At 34.7% G+C, this 18128-nt stretch overlaps 1 protein-coding gene across 2 annotated transcripts in view; it reads left to right on the top strand.

Moving 5' to 3' along the window:
• The window catches only part of ASCC3 (activating signal cointegrator 1 complex subunit 3), a 267227-nt gene that overhangs the window by 60531 nt on the left and 188568 nt on the right, over positions 1–18128 (top strand). For both annotated transcript variants that reach the window (XM_065631955.1, XM_065631954.1), the window contains exons 9-10: positions 8717–8917; positions 9377–9517. In XM_065631955.1, coding sequence (XP_065488027.1) covers positions 8717–8917; positions 9377–9517 — 342 coding nt within the window. The remainder of the gene's footprint in view (positions 1–8716; positions 8918–9376; positions 9518–18128) is intronic.

Below are 18128 nucleotides of genomic sequence, written 5' to 3'. Positions count from 1 at the left end.
ATAAACATCACTTTCCTCATTGCTCCATCTCAAAGAGTCAGGGAGATGATGGTAGAGGAGGTGTCAATACACAGCAGTTCAGGAGGAGCCTTGCTGTTAAGGGTAACAATATTTTAAATGTTTTAAACTTCATAGAGATTTTTGTATTTCACTCTTCCATGCTCTTAGCTTTGTATAGCATTACTTTTTAAAAACAATTTTCAAGAAAACCCTCTTTGATACTGTTAATATGGATGAAATGTGAGCAAATTAAACTCAAATCTTTCTATCCTGATAAAATTTTAACTTCTGATGTTATTAGGAAATGCCACAACTGTCACCAATTTTCCTTTTGCTATTTTCCTACTAGCTGCATTACTTCAAGGTAATTTTTCTTTGTAATTCACAAATGGCATCAGAAAGCTCTAAGAGGAGGCTGTGTTCTGTTCTCCATTTCATTGCTATAATCTGAAATAATTCTCTTGACATGAGATACTTCTGAGTTTACAATAGTGTCACTGAAATCAGAATCTCGTCTGTCTATTTGGATGCCAAAATTTCTTTACATTTGCTGTGCTATAGAAATAGTTGCTTTTATGGAAAAATCTGTCTGAAACACTTTGTTATCCATTTTCTCAAAACAAATCACCAGAGAGTGTAATCATTGTGTCTATAGTCTTTTGTCATGTTATAACTAGGCTGAGGAACACAAATTCTCTCAGTGAGGGGCAGAGGTTCCCCAAGCTGTTTCAGCTTTTTAACTCAAAGCACTGAGAGCCTTGGAGCGATGGTGCTTTCCCATCATTTCCATCAAACTGATTTTGGCTTTATACATGCAGAAATCTTCGGCTTTAATCTGCACATTGAACCAAAGGAAATTTCTTGATTGGTGTATTTTTAATACAAATCAATGACTGAATGATTCAGAAATCTATAGAAGATGTATGACTGCTGCAGTTGTTTGTGTAGTATAGCTTGTCGAGAGAAGAGTTTAGATAATGTTGGTGGCAATACATGGATAGACTTAAAAGGATTTTTGTTGAACTTACTTCGGGCGTGTTAGCTCTTAGCTGTCGTATATGAAGTTAAATATTTTCCCTAAAAAAATCTTACTTTTGAATAGATCTCTCTTCTTTCTTCAAGAGGGAAGATGGTAGGACTGATGGTTTCAAAACAAACAAACAAACATAATGTGGGAGGGGTTTATTATTGGGTTTATTATTTGATTTTTTTTTTAATTGGCTATTTTTTTTCAGGGAGTGCCCATGTTACCATGGTTAGTAGGATTTTTTTTTTTAAATTATTTTTTATTTTAAAGGAGCTGTTCTGGACTTCCTCTGGATGGAGACTGATTCTTTAATGAAAGTTTCTGTGTTGAAAAGCCCTTGCTGTTACGAGCTGTCTAGAATGTTCACATTTCTTAGTACTAAAAAACTGTCAGAAACATAACAGTTTCAGTACCATGGCAAACATGAAGTCTGAAAGTCTGGAGGGGAAATGTTTAATAAGGATTTAAAAAAACAGCATTCCAAACAAACTAAAAATGTAATATTTTTATAGTTGGTGTGCTACGATAGCTTTCCCTCCTTTCTAATGTCAGACTCGGTTTCTCGAATAGTATCCCACACTCAACTAAGCAGGGATAGTCCTTTAATAGATGATGAACATGTTTGTTTGTTTGTTTTTTCCTCCGGATACATTTTTATTCTTGTGAACTCCCTGTCAGAATCTAGGAAAGTTATGCAGTGTTTATTTTGAATTGAATGATACTAATACAACTTGAAGGTGTGAAAATTTCCCTGGTGTCTGTTGGCTACTGCTGCTTACATACGTATAGCATTAACCCATGAATGTGATGATAATTTTAAAAATCAAGACTACATAGTTTTCTAGAAGATGATGTTTAATTCAAATTAAAAACATATTCAGGAAAGTCTCATGGGCTGTGAGTCTGTGTTCTATAGAACGTCAGAGAATAATTTTACCCTTATGGCTCATTATCTGTAATTTCTAGGAATTTTTTTTCTGGCTTCTTAATCTGATTGAGGGAGTGGAGCATCTTCCATGTGAGGAGAGACTGAGAGCTGGAGAAGAGGAGGGTCTGGGGGAATTTTACAAATGTATATAAATACCCAGTGTAAGAATGATTAACAAAGAGAGAGCCAGCCTCTCCTCAGTGATACCCTGTGACAGCACCAGAGGCAACGGGCACACACTGAAGCACATGAAATTTCATCTAAGCACAAGAAAATAATTTTTTACTTTGAGGTGGTCAAACACTGGCACAGGTTGCCTAGAAAGGTTGTGGAGTCTCCATCCTTGGAGATATCTAAAGCCCAATTGGATATAGTCCTGGGCATGCTGATGTAGGTGATCCTGCTTTGAGCAGGGGTTTGAACTAGATGATCTCCAACCTAAATGATTCTGTGATGAGCACTAGTAGTGACATGGATAGCCATACCACACGAGATTTGCTTTTAGTTTAGTCAGTTCTAGCATGTACATCTTTGAAACCAGCTACTGATTCCATTGTGCCTTTTGTTCCTTGCATTTGTCTAACGTTGTTCCTTTATAGCACATAACTCTGCAGGTACTACACTTTGGATGAGACATAACTTGTACTTACTTGAAGAAATTGAAATGCTGATTATGGCCAAAGCCAGTGCTAAGCTCTATTTGGTACGCTTGTATAATTTTCATGTCTTTGTGTATGCGACTTATTCCTACAAAAATTGTCCCCCTAAGTCCAATGAAATCTCACTGATATGAATTGCTGCTAAATGGAGCAGATCCAAACATCATCCAGTTTTTCTTTCAAGTGTTATGAACCTTTGCTTAAAATGTATATACTACTGTGAAAGACAATATTTCAGTCTTTGGATGAGGTAGGAAATTATATTCTCACATAGTACACCTAAGATAATATAAAAATAATTTTACTTTTATGCTATCTATATAGATACATTTTTATTTATTGTTGTTCCTAAATATCATGAGCTACCACCTCCATGAAAGTAGAAGAATATGAAAAGTATCATCGGGGAGGGAGGGTCTGGAAGTTTCCAGCTATAACATCCATGGTATTTCTGAGTGTATCTTCTGTAATAATATAGGATTTACACTGTCACAAAAAATGCTTTAAATGTATACATGCATAATTAGAAAGCGGAGGGGACTGCTAAATGTTTGAAATTTGGAGGGACAGTGGAATGTATTTATTAAAATTTTTGTATTTATGTACATATATATAGAAATACATTTTTGTGTCTGTGTATGAGTGTGTATGCACAGGTACGTGTTTTAACAACTAACATTCCAAAGTACAGCAAAGTGGAAATATGACCTAGAGATTTCTTAGATGTCATAGAATCATATGGAATCATAGAACCATTTCGTTGGAAGAGACCCTTAGGATTATTGAGTCCAAACATAACCTAACTCTAGCACTAAACCATGTCCCTAAGAACCTTGTCTAAACGCCTTTTAAACACCTCCAGGGAGGGACATCTGAACTTCAGTTCCTGAGGTTTGCGGATTTTCTGTAAAACAGCATGGATTACTTATGCTATTACCAGTTAGATGAATTATATTTTTAATTGAAAGTGCAATAGGAAAAATGACTGCAGAATGGGATTTGTTGCACCTGAAACATTTAAGGTACTTTGATTAAAATACATCTACATTGAAATTAGACCAATGAGTAGGGAAAATGCTGAAAGTTTAAATATGGTTTATGAGCGCAATGGATTATCTTTATGATAAATGGGTAGTAATTTTATTCTTTTGTTATACTATGACAGAAGAAGTCGTCATCATAGACCATTTATTTTAGGTGATTTTATGCTGTGGAAATTAGGGCAGATGACTAACACTTATTTATTTCAGACTATGAGAAGATTTATTTAGTATTTTATGAAAACTGGAAAAATTAACATGGATTATACAAAATCTCTTTTAGAATGAGGAATACAAAGAGAATGTCCTGCAGATAAATCAATAAAATAGGATAATTTTAAGGGAGATAACACCCAGACATATTTTCTGGATAAATTGCTAAAAATTAAGTATGTATATATTTTTTTCTAGTGTCGCTCTGGATAGATTAGTTAAGACAAATTATGCTATGTCGGTGCCTGCCAATATTGAATTTAGAAGCTGCTACTAAAATACTAGCATTGTACCTTGAAGTTGACTTAAGAGCACATTGGGCCACTGAGTAAAAATTTGTGATACTGAGGTTAATTGTATCTGAGAAGCTCTTTCTGCCAACTAGTATTAATGCATGCAGTGAGACTGAGAGTAAAAGAAGATCTCAGCTTTTAATGGAACTTGTAGTTAGCACCCTTTCGTTCTGGGTGAGGGATGAGTGCTATAGGCTGCAGATGGACCATAGCAGGATTCAGAGGTGCGCCTGGGGAAAAAAGTGAGTATCTTCTTTATCATATTTGTTAAATTCTGTAGAACTACAAGGTCTGGCTCATGAATTACATGACTAAAACTCTGTCTAAAGTGCAGATGGCATGTACTATTTAGAACAGACTTGTTACGGTGTCATTAAAGCAGTTATGTTTCCGAGCTGTAGCTTGCCTGCAGACTGAATCGTATGGTCTCCATTGTGAATATTACTTTAATGATTCAAACGACGTTTAGCAGTTTCATCTTATTTTTGATTTTCTGTTAGAGCACCAACACATAAATATATTTTTAATGAAATGACTAATTTAGAGTATCTTCAACTGTAATCTCATTTACTTACAAATGTGTTAGTTGTAGTAGTAAATTCCTGGGGAAAGAATTGGAAACCTCACTGGAGTAAAAGTAAAGGTTTTCAACATGCAGATCAGAGCTGCTATGAGTGTCATCTTCAAAGAGTTGCTTCTCAGTGGTCTTTCACATTGATTCATGCTTATCTAAAAATGGCACCATCTTGGGCATGAAATTGTGTGTCAAGAATAGCACTCGGATTGTATTCCACTTAAACTTCCTTTCGTTTGTGTAGAATTCTAGGGATAAATCAGCTCTCGAATAGAAAGCTGAAGGATGTTGCATCTCATTCACCTTCAGAAAAATCAAATTCTGCCATCCAGTGGCTACCAGTCCCTTAAGCAAGAAGGGGTTTCACTGGATTATCTGAAAAAGAATTGGTCTGTAGAAGTCTTGACTGCCATTAATATGCCAGAGGGAAGTAATTATTTTCAGCATTCTAACTAGATAGTTTGGGCAAATGACAAATTAAAAAAACAGTCTTATAGTAGGTTTGTCAAACTAAGGAGTTCTGTACATACTGTTGCGTTTCTGTCCACTCTCCATTTTATTCCTAGTGATTTTTAAGGGCACAACTACTGGGTTTGGATTATGTACTTAGCTGTACTTACTGTTTGGAATAAAATGAAGTTTTGGGGAAGGATAATCTGAAATTTTTTCAACCAAATGGGGAGTTGGTTTGAAGATGTCTTAAGCTAGTGTTTTCTCTGGAAGTCCTTTTTCTTATAGCTTTTTAAATCCTTAATATATTCTTGCAGAACCACCTTTCAAAGAACATTATATATTGACTGTGCATTGTGATTGTGACTGTTTATTGATTTGTCAGTGTTCACCTTTTCAAGTTGCTCGAAAATTAATTAATGTGTTGAATGAAAGTCTAGGTTCTAGTCAGGATACCATAATTTTAAAAATACTTCTAATTTGTAACCAGTCTTTTATGGGTTTTATTTTTTATTACTCTTTATTCTATTCTTAATGTCCCTGTTTCAGTAGGCTTAGCATCTTTCCAGAAAACAAGCTGAGGTTGTTTGTTTTTCTAACTCGTAACACAGCTTTCTCTGGTGCTTCTGGAACATCTGTTTGTTTATTGCTGCTTACCGAGTCAGACTTAATCCATGGTATTGCTACTTTCTAATAGGAAAAGAGACATTATTTTTATTTATATAAACATTTATTTATTTATTTATTTATTTATTTATGCTAACAATTACATGTCCCAGGGCTATAGTATATGTAAGTTCCTCCAAACGTAGAGGAAAAAGATGTCTTACACTGCCCACTTAAAAAATTGAGAGAAGCTGGAACAATATAATCCTACAGGCAGTAGTTTAAGAAAACACTTAAAACACATTTTATTTAGAGGCATTGACAATCACATGACTGTAAAGAGACCGGTATGTGTAAAGCTACGTATGTTCAATTATGTGAGTGAAAAACTACTGTTGTTCTTTGCTGAAGATACTTACACCTGCCTTTATTTAGACAACTGGGTTTCTGCTTCTGTTTAAAAACTGCTTCCTTAAATAATGCACGTATTGTGCAATGTGGTGTTTTGTTAGTTCAACTCTTTAATCACCAGTTGTGTTCATGAGTTTCTCTCTGTAGTAACTGTAAACAGTGTTTATCAGTGTGAACTTGATGGTGTTTATAATAGCTTCTAAAACCAATTAGAAGGAATGGGAGGGAAAAGGAAAAAATATAACAATTTTCGAAGACCTGTCAAGAAATCTCAAAATGCAGTAACAGGCAAATTCGAAACCTAAAATGGCTAAGGAGGCCATAAAAATAGCTGATTGAACCCTGATAAGCACTAAGGTAATCAGGAGGTCTCCAGGAAACCCATTAACACTTTGTAATAGTTTCATTCATGAAGATGCAATGAGTTTTGAAGATGATACACCAAGTAAACATTATGTGTACAAAACCTGGTGCAAAACAAATAAGCTTTCTCCCTGTAATCTTGCAAGCAGAATAAACTGTGAAAGAACATTAATAGTGAAAATTATTGTAATCCTGAAAGTCAGGCGCTTAAAAATTGAAGAAACTTGATGAAAAATACTGGAAGTATTTGGATGAGATACTTTTTTTTTTTTCTCTTTTTTTTTTCTCTACTAAAGACACTTAAACAGTTTAGAACAGATATTTAAGTATATTTGAGATGTATCAATGCTGTAAATACAAATGCAATCCATTATTTGAATGGAACTTTTTTTACAATGTTGCACAAGAAGTTTTCGAACAGAAAGCTTTGCTGAGACAAAAGTACTGCTAAATTGAAAATAACATTTTTCAAGAAGAAATAGCGTGTTCATTGCATAGCATTTTCATTGACTTTTATGTCAATGAATGTTGGTTTTCAATATTTAAAGTCCTCTAGAATAAAACTACAATTGGCCAGTCATTAAGTACGTTATGCCTCTACATCTAAGAGTGGAGCTTTGTCATGTACCATGAAAATGGTGTATTATTAATTTAATATTATTGATTATTATTATTTATTAATATTTAATAACTTAAATTTTTACTTTGCATCTTAGCATGTCTCATGAGGTCACTACTAAGAAGCTGCAGCAAAATGATAGACCTACTGACCCATTGTAAAGTTAAATAAAGTAGTTGATTTGAATAGCTCAGAAAGCTCTCGTTCTGAAGCTTGCATTACCCGATGTAGTAATAAATCGAGTCCTGCTCACTTAATTTGTTCAGAATTGGAAAGAATATTATTAGTATTGGAGAAACTACTACCACAGGAAATTAGTGTAAATTAACTAAAGTGCCCAAAATAATGGAAAGGGAGATTTTCAGAACATGCTTTCGGGGCTGTACTTTTGTGGTGTCCTACAATTAAAGTGAAAATGGTAATTGTAAAAAATATCAGTAAGATACTTTTCATGATTATTTGTAGAAGCAGTGAAGGTAGTTGAATCTGTAGAAATGAAATAATTCTGTGTTCTGCAGCCTCTTTTAACTCTCTGTGAAAAGTAACTAACAAAAAGCAAGTTTATTACAAAATTAACTTTGTATCTTGAGGGTCTTTTGTTCAGTTGCAAATGTTTTAGAATCTTCAAATGCAGAAATAGTAACTGGCTACAGCAGTTCTTTCTTGGTGAAAATCTCATTTTTCAGAGAGACTGAGAAAAAAATATCTATTTTTATAAATGATTATTTGTACTTTATAAGATTTAAACATACATTAAGCTATAATAACTAATTGCCTATATTAGCTATATAATTTAATTTTTGAAAACATTCTCTAAATTTGAGACTGTGCATCCAAGTTTTATGTTCCTTTTGGGACCTGCAGTTTGTCGTAAGTGTTCTTGGAGAAAGGTCTGAACATTAACAAGTGCAAGATGGAGATTTCCTCAGAAGCAAAGAGAAAGTTGTTACTGAATTTGTGTGTGTGTTTGCATAATCTTTATTACACAAAATTAATCATAAATAATTTAAAAATCATCTGTTTCTTCAGCAGGTTCCTGTGTATTGCTGCCTCCTCTTCCATTTGAGTAGTTGTAGTTTGTCATCTTCTATTTTAAGATGTATATTCTTCTAATCTGACTTTTGCTGTTTTACTGATGTTTAATTATCAATAGGTTGTTGTTTTACTGTATATTAGTTTTGGTCATAGTCTTGATTAAAAACAAATGCTAAAGTAGTATGCAGCTAAAGATTTTAATTAATTTTTTTAAATTTTTTTAATTTTTTTAATTAATTTTTTTAAATTAATTTTTAATTTAATTAATTTTAAGAGATGTTATTCTGCTGTATTTTGTTTTCCTTATGAATTCAATATTTGAAGGTTGGGCGGGAGTGATATCCTCAGAATAAAAACCTTGGAATAATAAATATATTTCAACAAGTATCCTAAGTTTTGTAACCATTAATTCTTTTTTTTTTTTTTGTGATTCATGTATGTATACACACACACACATATATGAAAACCCCAAAATATGTGTGTTGTTTTTTTTAACAGATTGGACAACTTGCTTTTAAAGGCATGAAACGATTAAACCGAATCCAATCTATAGTTTTTGAGACTGCCTACAACACAAATGAGAACATGCTGATCTGTGCCCCCACTGGAGCTGGGAAGACAAACATTGCCATGCTGACAATCCTTCATGAAATTCGCCAGCATGTCCAGCATGGCGTTATCAAAAAGGATGAGTTTAAGGTAGGAATGTAATGAACCAAGTAACAGCTTTTTAAGTTGTAACATAAAACCCATTATATGCTATATGTGGAATACGAAATCAGGAAGTTTTCAAGGGTATTACACTTTTCCAAGTCACAGCTAAGGCTAGTGTTGATTTACTTCATTACTGTTAAAGCTATTCTTATTTGTGTTCTAAGAATCTTATTATGTGAGTAAAAAGCTATGAAAGTGTGTTTAGTTTGATGCAGAAAGAATTTTCAAAGTGATGAGGCTGTATAAACAAAAATCCATTGTCCTTTAAACAGCTGCACAGTTATCCAAGAAAGATAACTACTTTTCATATATCACTATTAAGATTTTTCAGTGTAAGTGCCTGGCATCATATTTCACAATAAATTGTGATTTGTAAGGGTTGCCATGAAACAAACGATGCTGTGGGGTTTGCTCATTTATCAAGCCTGTGTCCTTTTGGTGCAGATTGTGTATGTTGCTCCTATGAAGGCTTTGGCAGCTGAAATGACAAATTACTTCAGCAAGCGTCTGGAACCACTCAGCATTACTGTGAAAGAATTGACCGGTGATATGCAACTGTCAAAAGGTGAAATTCTGCGAACACAGGTATGCTTAATGTGTTAAAATTTCTCTCTGTGTATTCCTAACTCTTCATAGGTATATTCATCTTTTTTCTTACAAACTTTTTGTGAAAGTGTTGATGAAGCAGCTGAAATGTTATTACTGAGGTTGTAATTATACTGGTTATGTTCTAAAATGTGACTTTGAATTCAATGTGGTTAAAACACTACTACATCTGAAATATCTTCAGTAATGGGCTCATTAAGTTTTGGGTTTCTCCCATTTAGTCTTCCTACTATGGCACCCCACTTCCATATAACCTCTGTATAAAATCTTACCTGATTTCCAACTTGTGACCTTAGTGGATTGTGCCCCCCCAGCCTTTCAGGATTACAAACCAAGTATTGTATGTATGTGTGTGCAAGAACCTAACATTCATAATTTCAGATTTGGCATTCTCTGATAATAACTATCCTTGAAAAGCTGAAGGTCTGGTCTGCAAATGGCAAATTCTAAATAAATTTGAAATGCTGTAAGAACATTGTTGCAAATACGTCAAAGTAATACCTTCTTTTTTATTAAAAAAAAAACTTAATAAAGCTGTAGGCTCCTGTTAATGTCCGATCTTATTTTTCCTTTTTAAGGGCAAATGAGGAAAAGTATAAGACCATCGCTAGGTTAAACATTTGAACATTCATAAACATTAATAAAATTTGCTTTTTTAGCCCCGTAGTATTGCTTAGATGTAGATTTTTCTGTTTTAGCAGATGCTTCTTGTCACATTTATTTCAGGCAAATGCTGTTTGTGTCAGTGAAATATTTTTTGAAAATATTAAGATACTTTTGTATCTGTTGTTACGTAAAGTTCCTTGCGATTACCCTTCCTTCTCCTACCTAGTCCAATAGATAGAATAGGACTTGGTTGTATTATCGACATGAACATTTATAAGTGTAATTTGGAGTGATTATTGATTCAGATGAGTTATGTTTTGCTAGTCTTATCTTTGATGTATTTTACATTTTTATGATAGGATTAGAGAAAACTCTTCACGTGACAAGATGTCTATATCTAATTAGTAATAAAGAGAACCACTGCAGTAACCCAGTATGAAGTCCTGCATAACAATCTTCTTTATTAGAAGACGTATATGCACAAATATTCATGCGTATAGCCACAATGGTGTGGCAACCACTAAATAACAAACCAATATCAATGAGTAACAGCAATATCACCGGTGCTTTATCAGAATTACTTTGCAACAGAATCTGCTTAAAATTTGGGTTTACAAAGTAGAAAACTTTTCGATAGGGACTTTTGTTAATTGAAAATATTTCCAAATTATCTTTTAAAATTGCTGTTTTCACAATACTTTTCAGCTAGGGCAACTAATCAAGTAGGTCAGAGTTTTAATAGTGAGACAGCTTGTGTAGTCACTGCCAAAACTGAAGTGCCAGTGGGAAAAGCTGCTCTGAATGTAACTGAAGAGTTTGGTAAGAATAAATGTAGAATGGAAAAGTGCTATTTTCTCTTGCTAATTAGCAACACAATTCTTAAAATCATTGCTAAATCATTACTGCTTACATCCAGTAAAGAAAGAAAGAAAAAAAAAACAACCCAGGCATTATTAAGAATTGTGTATGGAAAATTATTTACGAAGTTGAAATCGTATTACACTAATGATGGGAAATAATTCATTATATACAAAGTGTTAATTTAGAACAACATAGTAACTTCAGTGTAGAAAGGCTGTCTGCTTCATCAAACTCTCCCATTTCAGTCCAAAATACCACTAGTAGCATAATTCTTCATTTGCTTTTGGGGAAGAGGCTAAAGTAGATTTATGTGTGAAAATCAAGACGAAATGACCAGGGGACGACCTAGGTAAAAATCCTTCTTTTTCCTGCCATGGACTCATATTATTGCTTTGAAATTTATTAATTTCAAATACTGTTTAAGAATTTCTACATTTTAGTATGTACTTCATAGGATGGGAACACTGATCTGAAGTGTAGTGTATTTGTAGTTCCTAAACTTTTTGGGGGAATGGAGGTGGAAGAAAAATGGTCTTCAGAAGAGGACAAATTTGGAAACTATTATGTTGTTTGTGACCCGAAATTTAGTTACTAGATTTTCAAAGAAACTACAATTAAAGTGTTGATTAATTTCAGTTTTGCTTTTGCATCAACAGTAGTTTTGCTTCTTTGCTCTTCAAAACACTGGAAAGGTTAAAAAAATATATGAAGTCCAAAAATTCTGAGGCTGTGAAATATTTTTTGTTTTGCTTTGTTTGTTATGGCTAGCCAGTCTTTCCTTATGATTAATCAGAACTGTAGGAGGTGCAGAGGAGAGAAAACAATCCAAGAGTTACCGATGCAAGAGCAGCAGCAGCAATTGCAGACTCTGGAGCCCAGCAGTGGGCTTTGTTTAATCCCGGCTTATCAAAGTGCACAGAGAATATGTAGCCTTATTATAAACTGGGGAAAGGGCACACACTTGTTCTGGATCTTGCTTATTGCTCTTTGCGTGTATTGTTTCCTGTGAAAACTCATGAGCTTTCTTTCATCATCTTTGCACTGAAACCACCTCATCCTAGCAGATTTCTTTCATTGCCTTTTACCCTGTATTAGGTTGATTATCGTTTCAAAACTTTATTTTACTTGTCAGCTTCTCTAATGTATACATTTCTCAGACAGGAATACTCTGATATATGTTGCTTTTTATTTATAGAGTTGCTTTGCCAATCAATACTCTGCTTTCTAGCCTTTACTAATGTAATAGATTAAGTCCCTGTGTTTAACAGTGAAGCAGTTTTTCCTGTAAGAATTAACATTATAGCAGGTGAATACCTGCACACAATTTAAATACACAGGGATAGTGTATGTAATATGGGAAATAAAATGCAGGAGCAGGATCATCAACTGAACTAGATGCAGGCATTTCACGCCGGATCTCTGTTTCAAAAGATCTCAGCTGATTCTCCTGGGAAACTGAAGGCCTGATATAAATCTTCTGTGACAGTTGTCTTCTGCCTCTTTTCTGAGCAGTTACATTTTCACCATCTTAATTTTCATCCTCAGATGAATCGAATTGGTCATGGCGAAAGATGTAAAAAGTGAGGTGATTGTCAGTTATTAGTCAGAAGTAGCACTTCTGTAACAGTCCTGATAATTTTCCCTTTCTTTTCCATCCTTCATGCTTCATCCTTCGTACTTTGTCTGTGTGTATTTAAATACACGTGTTTTGTAAGTCATTACATGCATCTGTTATGCTTATTCTGATGAGGATGAATTGCTTTATCTGACAAATTGCTAACTGTCTCGCCTCTCAGGAATCCACCCTTAGTGTATAGTGGGATTTGCCGTTATTACTTTTTCTACAAATACTTTTAAAAGGTGAAAATGCTAGCCAAAAAAAAAAGTAATGAGTACTTTAAATTTGCATTCTTTTTATGATGGAATAAAATCTTTTAAATGTTTTTAAAAGATACAGCCATAAAAAAGGTCCATAGCACAATTTTTCAAAAATAACTTGCTCTGTGCTTTCCATGCTGTCATTTGTATTCATCCAGAAGGCATCCATGTCTCTTGTGGCTCCAGACTTTTATGGTATTATACGTGAGATGATTTTACTTCCACGTTGTTCCACACTATACTTTGAATATTCATTAACGGTACTGTGGTTCCAACACATATTTCAGAAGCCAAGCTTTTCAAAAAAGTTGTCTCTAGTTTTACCAGTAATCAAATTGCCTTAAAAATAAAAATAATTGTTTTGTTGACTCTTCTGTCTTCCAACCTGCTGCTCACATCTCGTGCAGTAAACACCACAGCTACTACTTATATAGCTGTAAGATGTGAGATGTGTGTTAAAAGGGCAAGACACAATTTCCCTTCATGTTTTTGTGAAAATGACTAAGTGTAAATATCTGACATGTTGCTTTACTATTTCAGACAAACAGGGTTCATTACCAAATAATTTGTACATAAATAAGTGCTTCACTGAACCTGGGAACAGAAGAAAATAAACTTGTTACAAAAATAAATAACTCTAGCTATTGTACTGGTTCTTGCAGAGAGTTTATCATACATTTTTAAAGCTTTTTTCATAGTCTATATAAAGATACATTAACTTTCCACTTTCTTTTCCTCATTAAAAAACAATCTAAGGAAGCTTATTTCCCTACAGAAGATAATTTTCCTGTATACTCTGTTCTAAGTATGTTTGTCTACTGACCTACTGTTTTCTAAGCGTGTTCATATGCTGACATACTATTATCTAGGAAACTCTGATCCTTAGACATCACTTAAGCCACTAATGATATTAAGCATACTTTAGCCATAATCTATAGTTTGGTAAGTTGGTTTTGGTATGTTAATGTTTAAATTGAAAATATTCATAAGTAATAAATTCTGTATTTTGCTGGCTAGCATTTGAGATAACATGAAGTGTTTTGTTAGAAGGCAATGGATTATTCGGATGATTCTACTTATGGACTTTTTTGAGTGTGCATATATATAGCTACTTAGTCTTTGCTTTATACGGTCTAGAAAAGGATATAACACAACTTCAAAATCAGCTGGTGGGCTTTCAGATCAGTTATCTTTGACCTTGTGTTTGCAACAGGTGTAGTAGTAACAGTTATCTTTTGAAAGTTTGGAGAATACAACTGGGATTGGAGAAGTATAGATTTATAATGTAACTACCAAGTCTGAAGGTGCTGCCCTGGGCACAATGAAGTTGATGATTAGCATTATTCCTTAACTTGTGCAAAACAGTGGTAGCCTCTAGGGACTTGCAGAAATGTTTTCTGGCCTTAACAATTATTAACTTTTAAAGGTAGTGGCCACCAAAAAACATGTAGGAGATAATTTCTCTTTAATGTTTTGTACATATATGACATGAAACCAAATTAAGATCCTTGGTACAGTACAGTGAAAATTTATCAAAATTTCTTTCACCTCTCTGAGAAATGTCTTCTCCTTGTCAACAGCTGATTCAAATAAGTATGTGTAAGACTGATATTTTAAAGTAAAAATAAATTTTCTATCATATTTTTGCTTTATTTTCTGCCTCAGACCTGCAAATATAAGTCAAACTTCTCTTACTGGTCCTACATCTCTTACTTTGCCTTGAAACCTGCCTGCCTGTAATGAGGATTACTTGCTACAGATATGTCTTGGTGTTAAGGCAAGATTATCAGTGCTTCCTGTGTCACTAAAATGATAGTGTAGTTGAAAATAAATTTAGTCAAATTTTGAAAGCAGGCTGATTTCCCCAGCCTATAAACCTCCATATATCTCTTTTCCTTCCTTCTCGTATTCTTGGAGTTAAAGAGATTGAGAGAGCAGGAGAAGAAAATTTATTGTCTTTTAAATAAATATTATGGGAAAAGGAATCAAACTATTGTGTGAATAGTCCCAATTCTGCCACTTTTGAAGTATTGAATACTTTTTTTTTTGTAACTCTTGGAATATAGATTTTTTTCCTTTGTTATTGTTTTTAATAGAGGAAAATATTTCCAGTTTTGTTACTGTTCCTGTTGAGCAAGAAACTGATTTTACAGAAAGCAAGGTTATTAATTTAAAATATATCGCATTTTCTGTAATGTTTACATAGTTCTGAAGTGCCTCAAGTACACAAAAAGAGATGAAGACATTTACTGAAGTGCATTTCTAAAGACATTTCTAAAACTTTTAGATTTCTCCAAATATCTCCATCTTTTTTCCATCATGGATTTTATAAAAATTAATCGCATGTCCAATTAAAAAAAGGAGTGTCAGAAGCAAACGGTGTATGTGACCTTAGTCTACTTTCAACCTAAAGTGCTTCTAAAGATTTCTCCTTAACACAGGTAGGAAGTAGGAATCCTAGAGTAGCTTTCATTCAGCCATTTTTTTTAACTGTCTTCTTCAATACTTTCTATAATTTTACAACTCTGAAAAACTGCAAGATGTTCAAATAAATCAAATTGAAAGCTTAAATTTGTTTGCTGTATTGTCCAGTGTCAGTGAAATACTTGGAGGCATGAAGTGAAAGATTAGAATTTTTACCCATGCAGCTCAGTTTAAAAAGAAAGAGGAGGAGTGGGTGAAGAAAGTCCTGCTAAACCTGACTTGAATTGTCATTTAGAAAGCAGGCAGCTAGCTGTCATATTTGTTCTCTGCTCGTTAGCCTGTGTAAGGTAAAATCACGTTGCTTTCAGAGTTGCTTCTTAATGTTGCTCGCCATTTATGTAAAACCTACCTTAACATTTTGTCAAGAAACCATCCTTCAAAGCTTCAGATTGGAGAAGTGCCGAAAATGTCGAGCAGCTTAAAAGTGTGAATGATTTCCAAGATCTCAATTAGGGGGAAAGACAAAACAAAACCGAAACAGAACAAAAAAAAACAACAGACAAACCCAAAACCGAACCAAACCAAAAAACCCTCACAAAACAAAACTAAAAAACAATAAAAACCACCAATAACTAAGCAGAATGTCTTTTCGTCACCTTATGAGCACGTTGTGCTCGGTGTTGGGGTGTCCGTGCTGGCAGCGGGGGGCTGCAGGTGCTGGTTGCAGCCAGCTGCAGTGGACCCACCGCAGGGCACAGCTCAGCCCAGCAGCTGGGCTGGTGGCACCTCTGGGAAAGTGTATTTAAGAAAGGGCAAAACCGCTGTGCAGCAGTTGAGAGAGAGGAGTAAGGAAAAAAGGTGTGAGAAGCAGCCCAGCAGACAGCAAGGCCAGAGCAGAAGGAGGGGAGGACGTGCTCCAGGGGACAGAGCAGAGATTCCCGTGCAGCCCCTGGAAGAGGCCATGGTGGAGCCCATCACCACCCTGCAGCCCTTGGAGGCCCCCACACCACAGCAGGTGTATGGTGCCCTAAAAGAAACTGTGGCCCATGGAGAGCCCATGCTCCTGGCAGGACCTGCAGGCCATGGAAAGGACCCATGTTGGAGCAGTTTGTGAAGGACTCTGTCCTGTGGAAGGGACCCCACTGTAGTATGGGAGGAAAGTGTGAGGAAGGGACAGCAGAGACGAAGGCTTATGGGTATTTTCCCCAAGCCAAGTCTGTTTCGCCTGTTACAGTAATTGGTAAATGACCTCCCAGTCTTTGTCTCAACCCATGAGCTTTTCCGTCTTATTTTCTCCCTCTGTCCAGTTGACGAGGAGAAGTGAGAGAGTGGCTGGGTGGGGGTCTGGCAGCCACCAATGTCAACCCACAACATCTGGTTTTAGGTTTGGATTTTTTTTAACTGAACTTACTGCTTTCATTGAAATTTTACTTTTGATATTTTAAATCCAAGAGAAATGTTTTCTTAGCTTATTGCAAATTTTATTAGGAGGTTATTTTTCTTTTTAGCTACCTATTTATACTGGAAATAAGAGTAGTTTAGAACAAAAGGGCAATTCTTATTGAAAAGCATGAGTAATACAACAGTACTGATAGTGTTTTTGAAAACACCAGTGTTGCAAATGAAAAGAGAATTTGTGTAAGCTGCATTTGCATTGTCAAATACATTTGTCTGGTTACTGAACAGAATGCTTTTCTCAGGGAGAGGAAATAGCCTGGAGGACTGAATGTATTTTGACATCTCGAAGATTAGCTGATTAATTGTACTTGTGATGGCAAGGCATAAGTGAGAAGTGAATCAGAGACCACAAAAGCATCAGAGCTAAACAGGGCAAGTAGTTCCGAGAATGGCAAATGGCATCAGGACCTTTGAGTAATATGGATGATCACTCTGATAGATTCTGTCAGCCGATAGACTCTGATCTTAAGTCATAAAGGCGTTATTCCCTGTTGGAATCTGATACTAATAAAATGGAATAATGCTTTTTTCTTAAGTTCTTATCTGCAATATAAAACTAATCAAGTCTGAAACTACTTGAAGCAAAAGAGGACTATAAACTTGAGGTGCCTTCTGCTTCATCTACAGCTTTATTTTTCTGATACGCTTATTTCCCATTTCCTGCACTTTAATAAGTTGTAGAGGTGCTTCTTGGTAAAAGCTAATAGTGAACTTGATTCATGCTACTTTTCTTATGGAAATGGAAGTACATAAATTTTGTTAATTTTAGTGGATTGTATTCAATGATATTCTACTGTATATATGCTTCCCATGTTGTGCATATACAAAGCCCACTGTTAGCAGCTGAATATCCATATATAGGAATTAACCTTATGCATATAGTAGGTACATGAGATAGTGATTCTGTACAGTAGTTACTCGTTTACATATGTCTTTTAAATAAACATTACCCACCCATTGCATGCACTTCTATGTTTATGTGTAACTGAAAATTAAGACATCTTTAAATTAGGAAAAGGTGGTAAGGAAGAGAAAGTATTTGAAATGAAAGGGGTTTGGTTTTTGGGTGGTTTTTTTTTTTTTGCACTCAGCAATTGGCAAAGAAAATAGGGATGACAGAATTATCACTAAATTGTTAGACATTAGAGTTTTCTTTTTGATTACTAGACCTATTTAATTCTCAAGCCATACTGCATTGTAACAGAAATCAAATGTAGGAAAGTACTTCTTTTTTTCAGACTGACATTGTCAACCGTTATCCCATTCGTATTACCGTAGCTTTTTGTGAAAACTATATGAAGTACTTACACAGAAAAATTACATAGAATGTGCAATATAAAGTGCCTTTGGAGCAAGATAATGC

The sequence above is a fragment of the Caloenas nicobarica genome, chromosome 3, assembly GCF_036013445.1.
Source record: "Caloenas nicobarica isolate bCalNic1 chromosome 3, bCalNic1.hap1, whole genome shotgun sequence".
NCBI lineage: Eukaryota > Metazoa > Chordata > Aves > Columbiformes > Columbidae > Caloenas > Caloenas nicobarica.
Note: the sequence above shows the minus strand (reverse complement) of the source record. Positions and strands in the feature narration are given on the sequence as shown.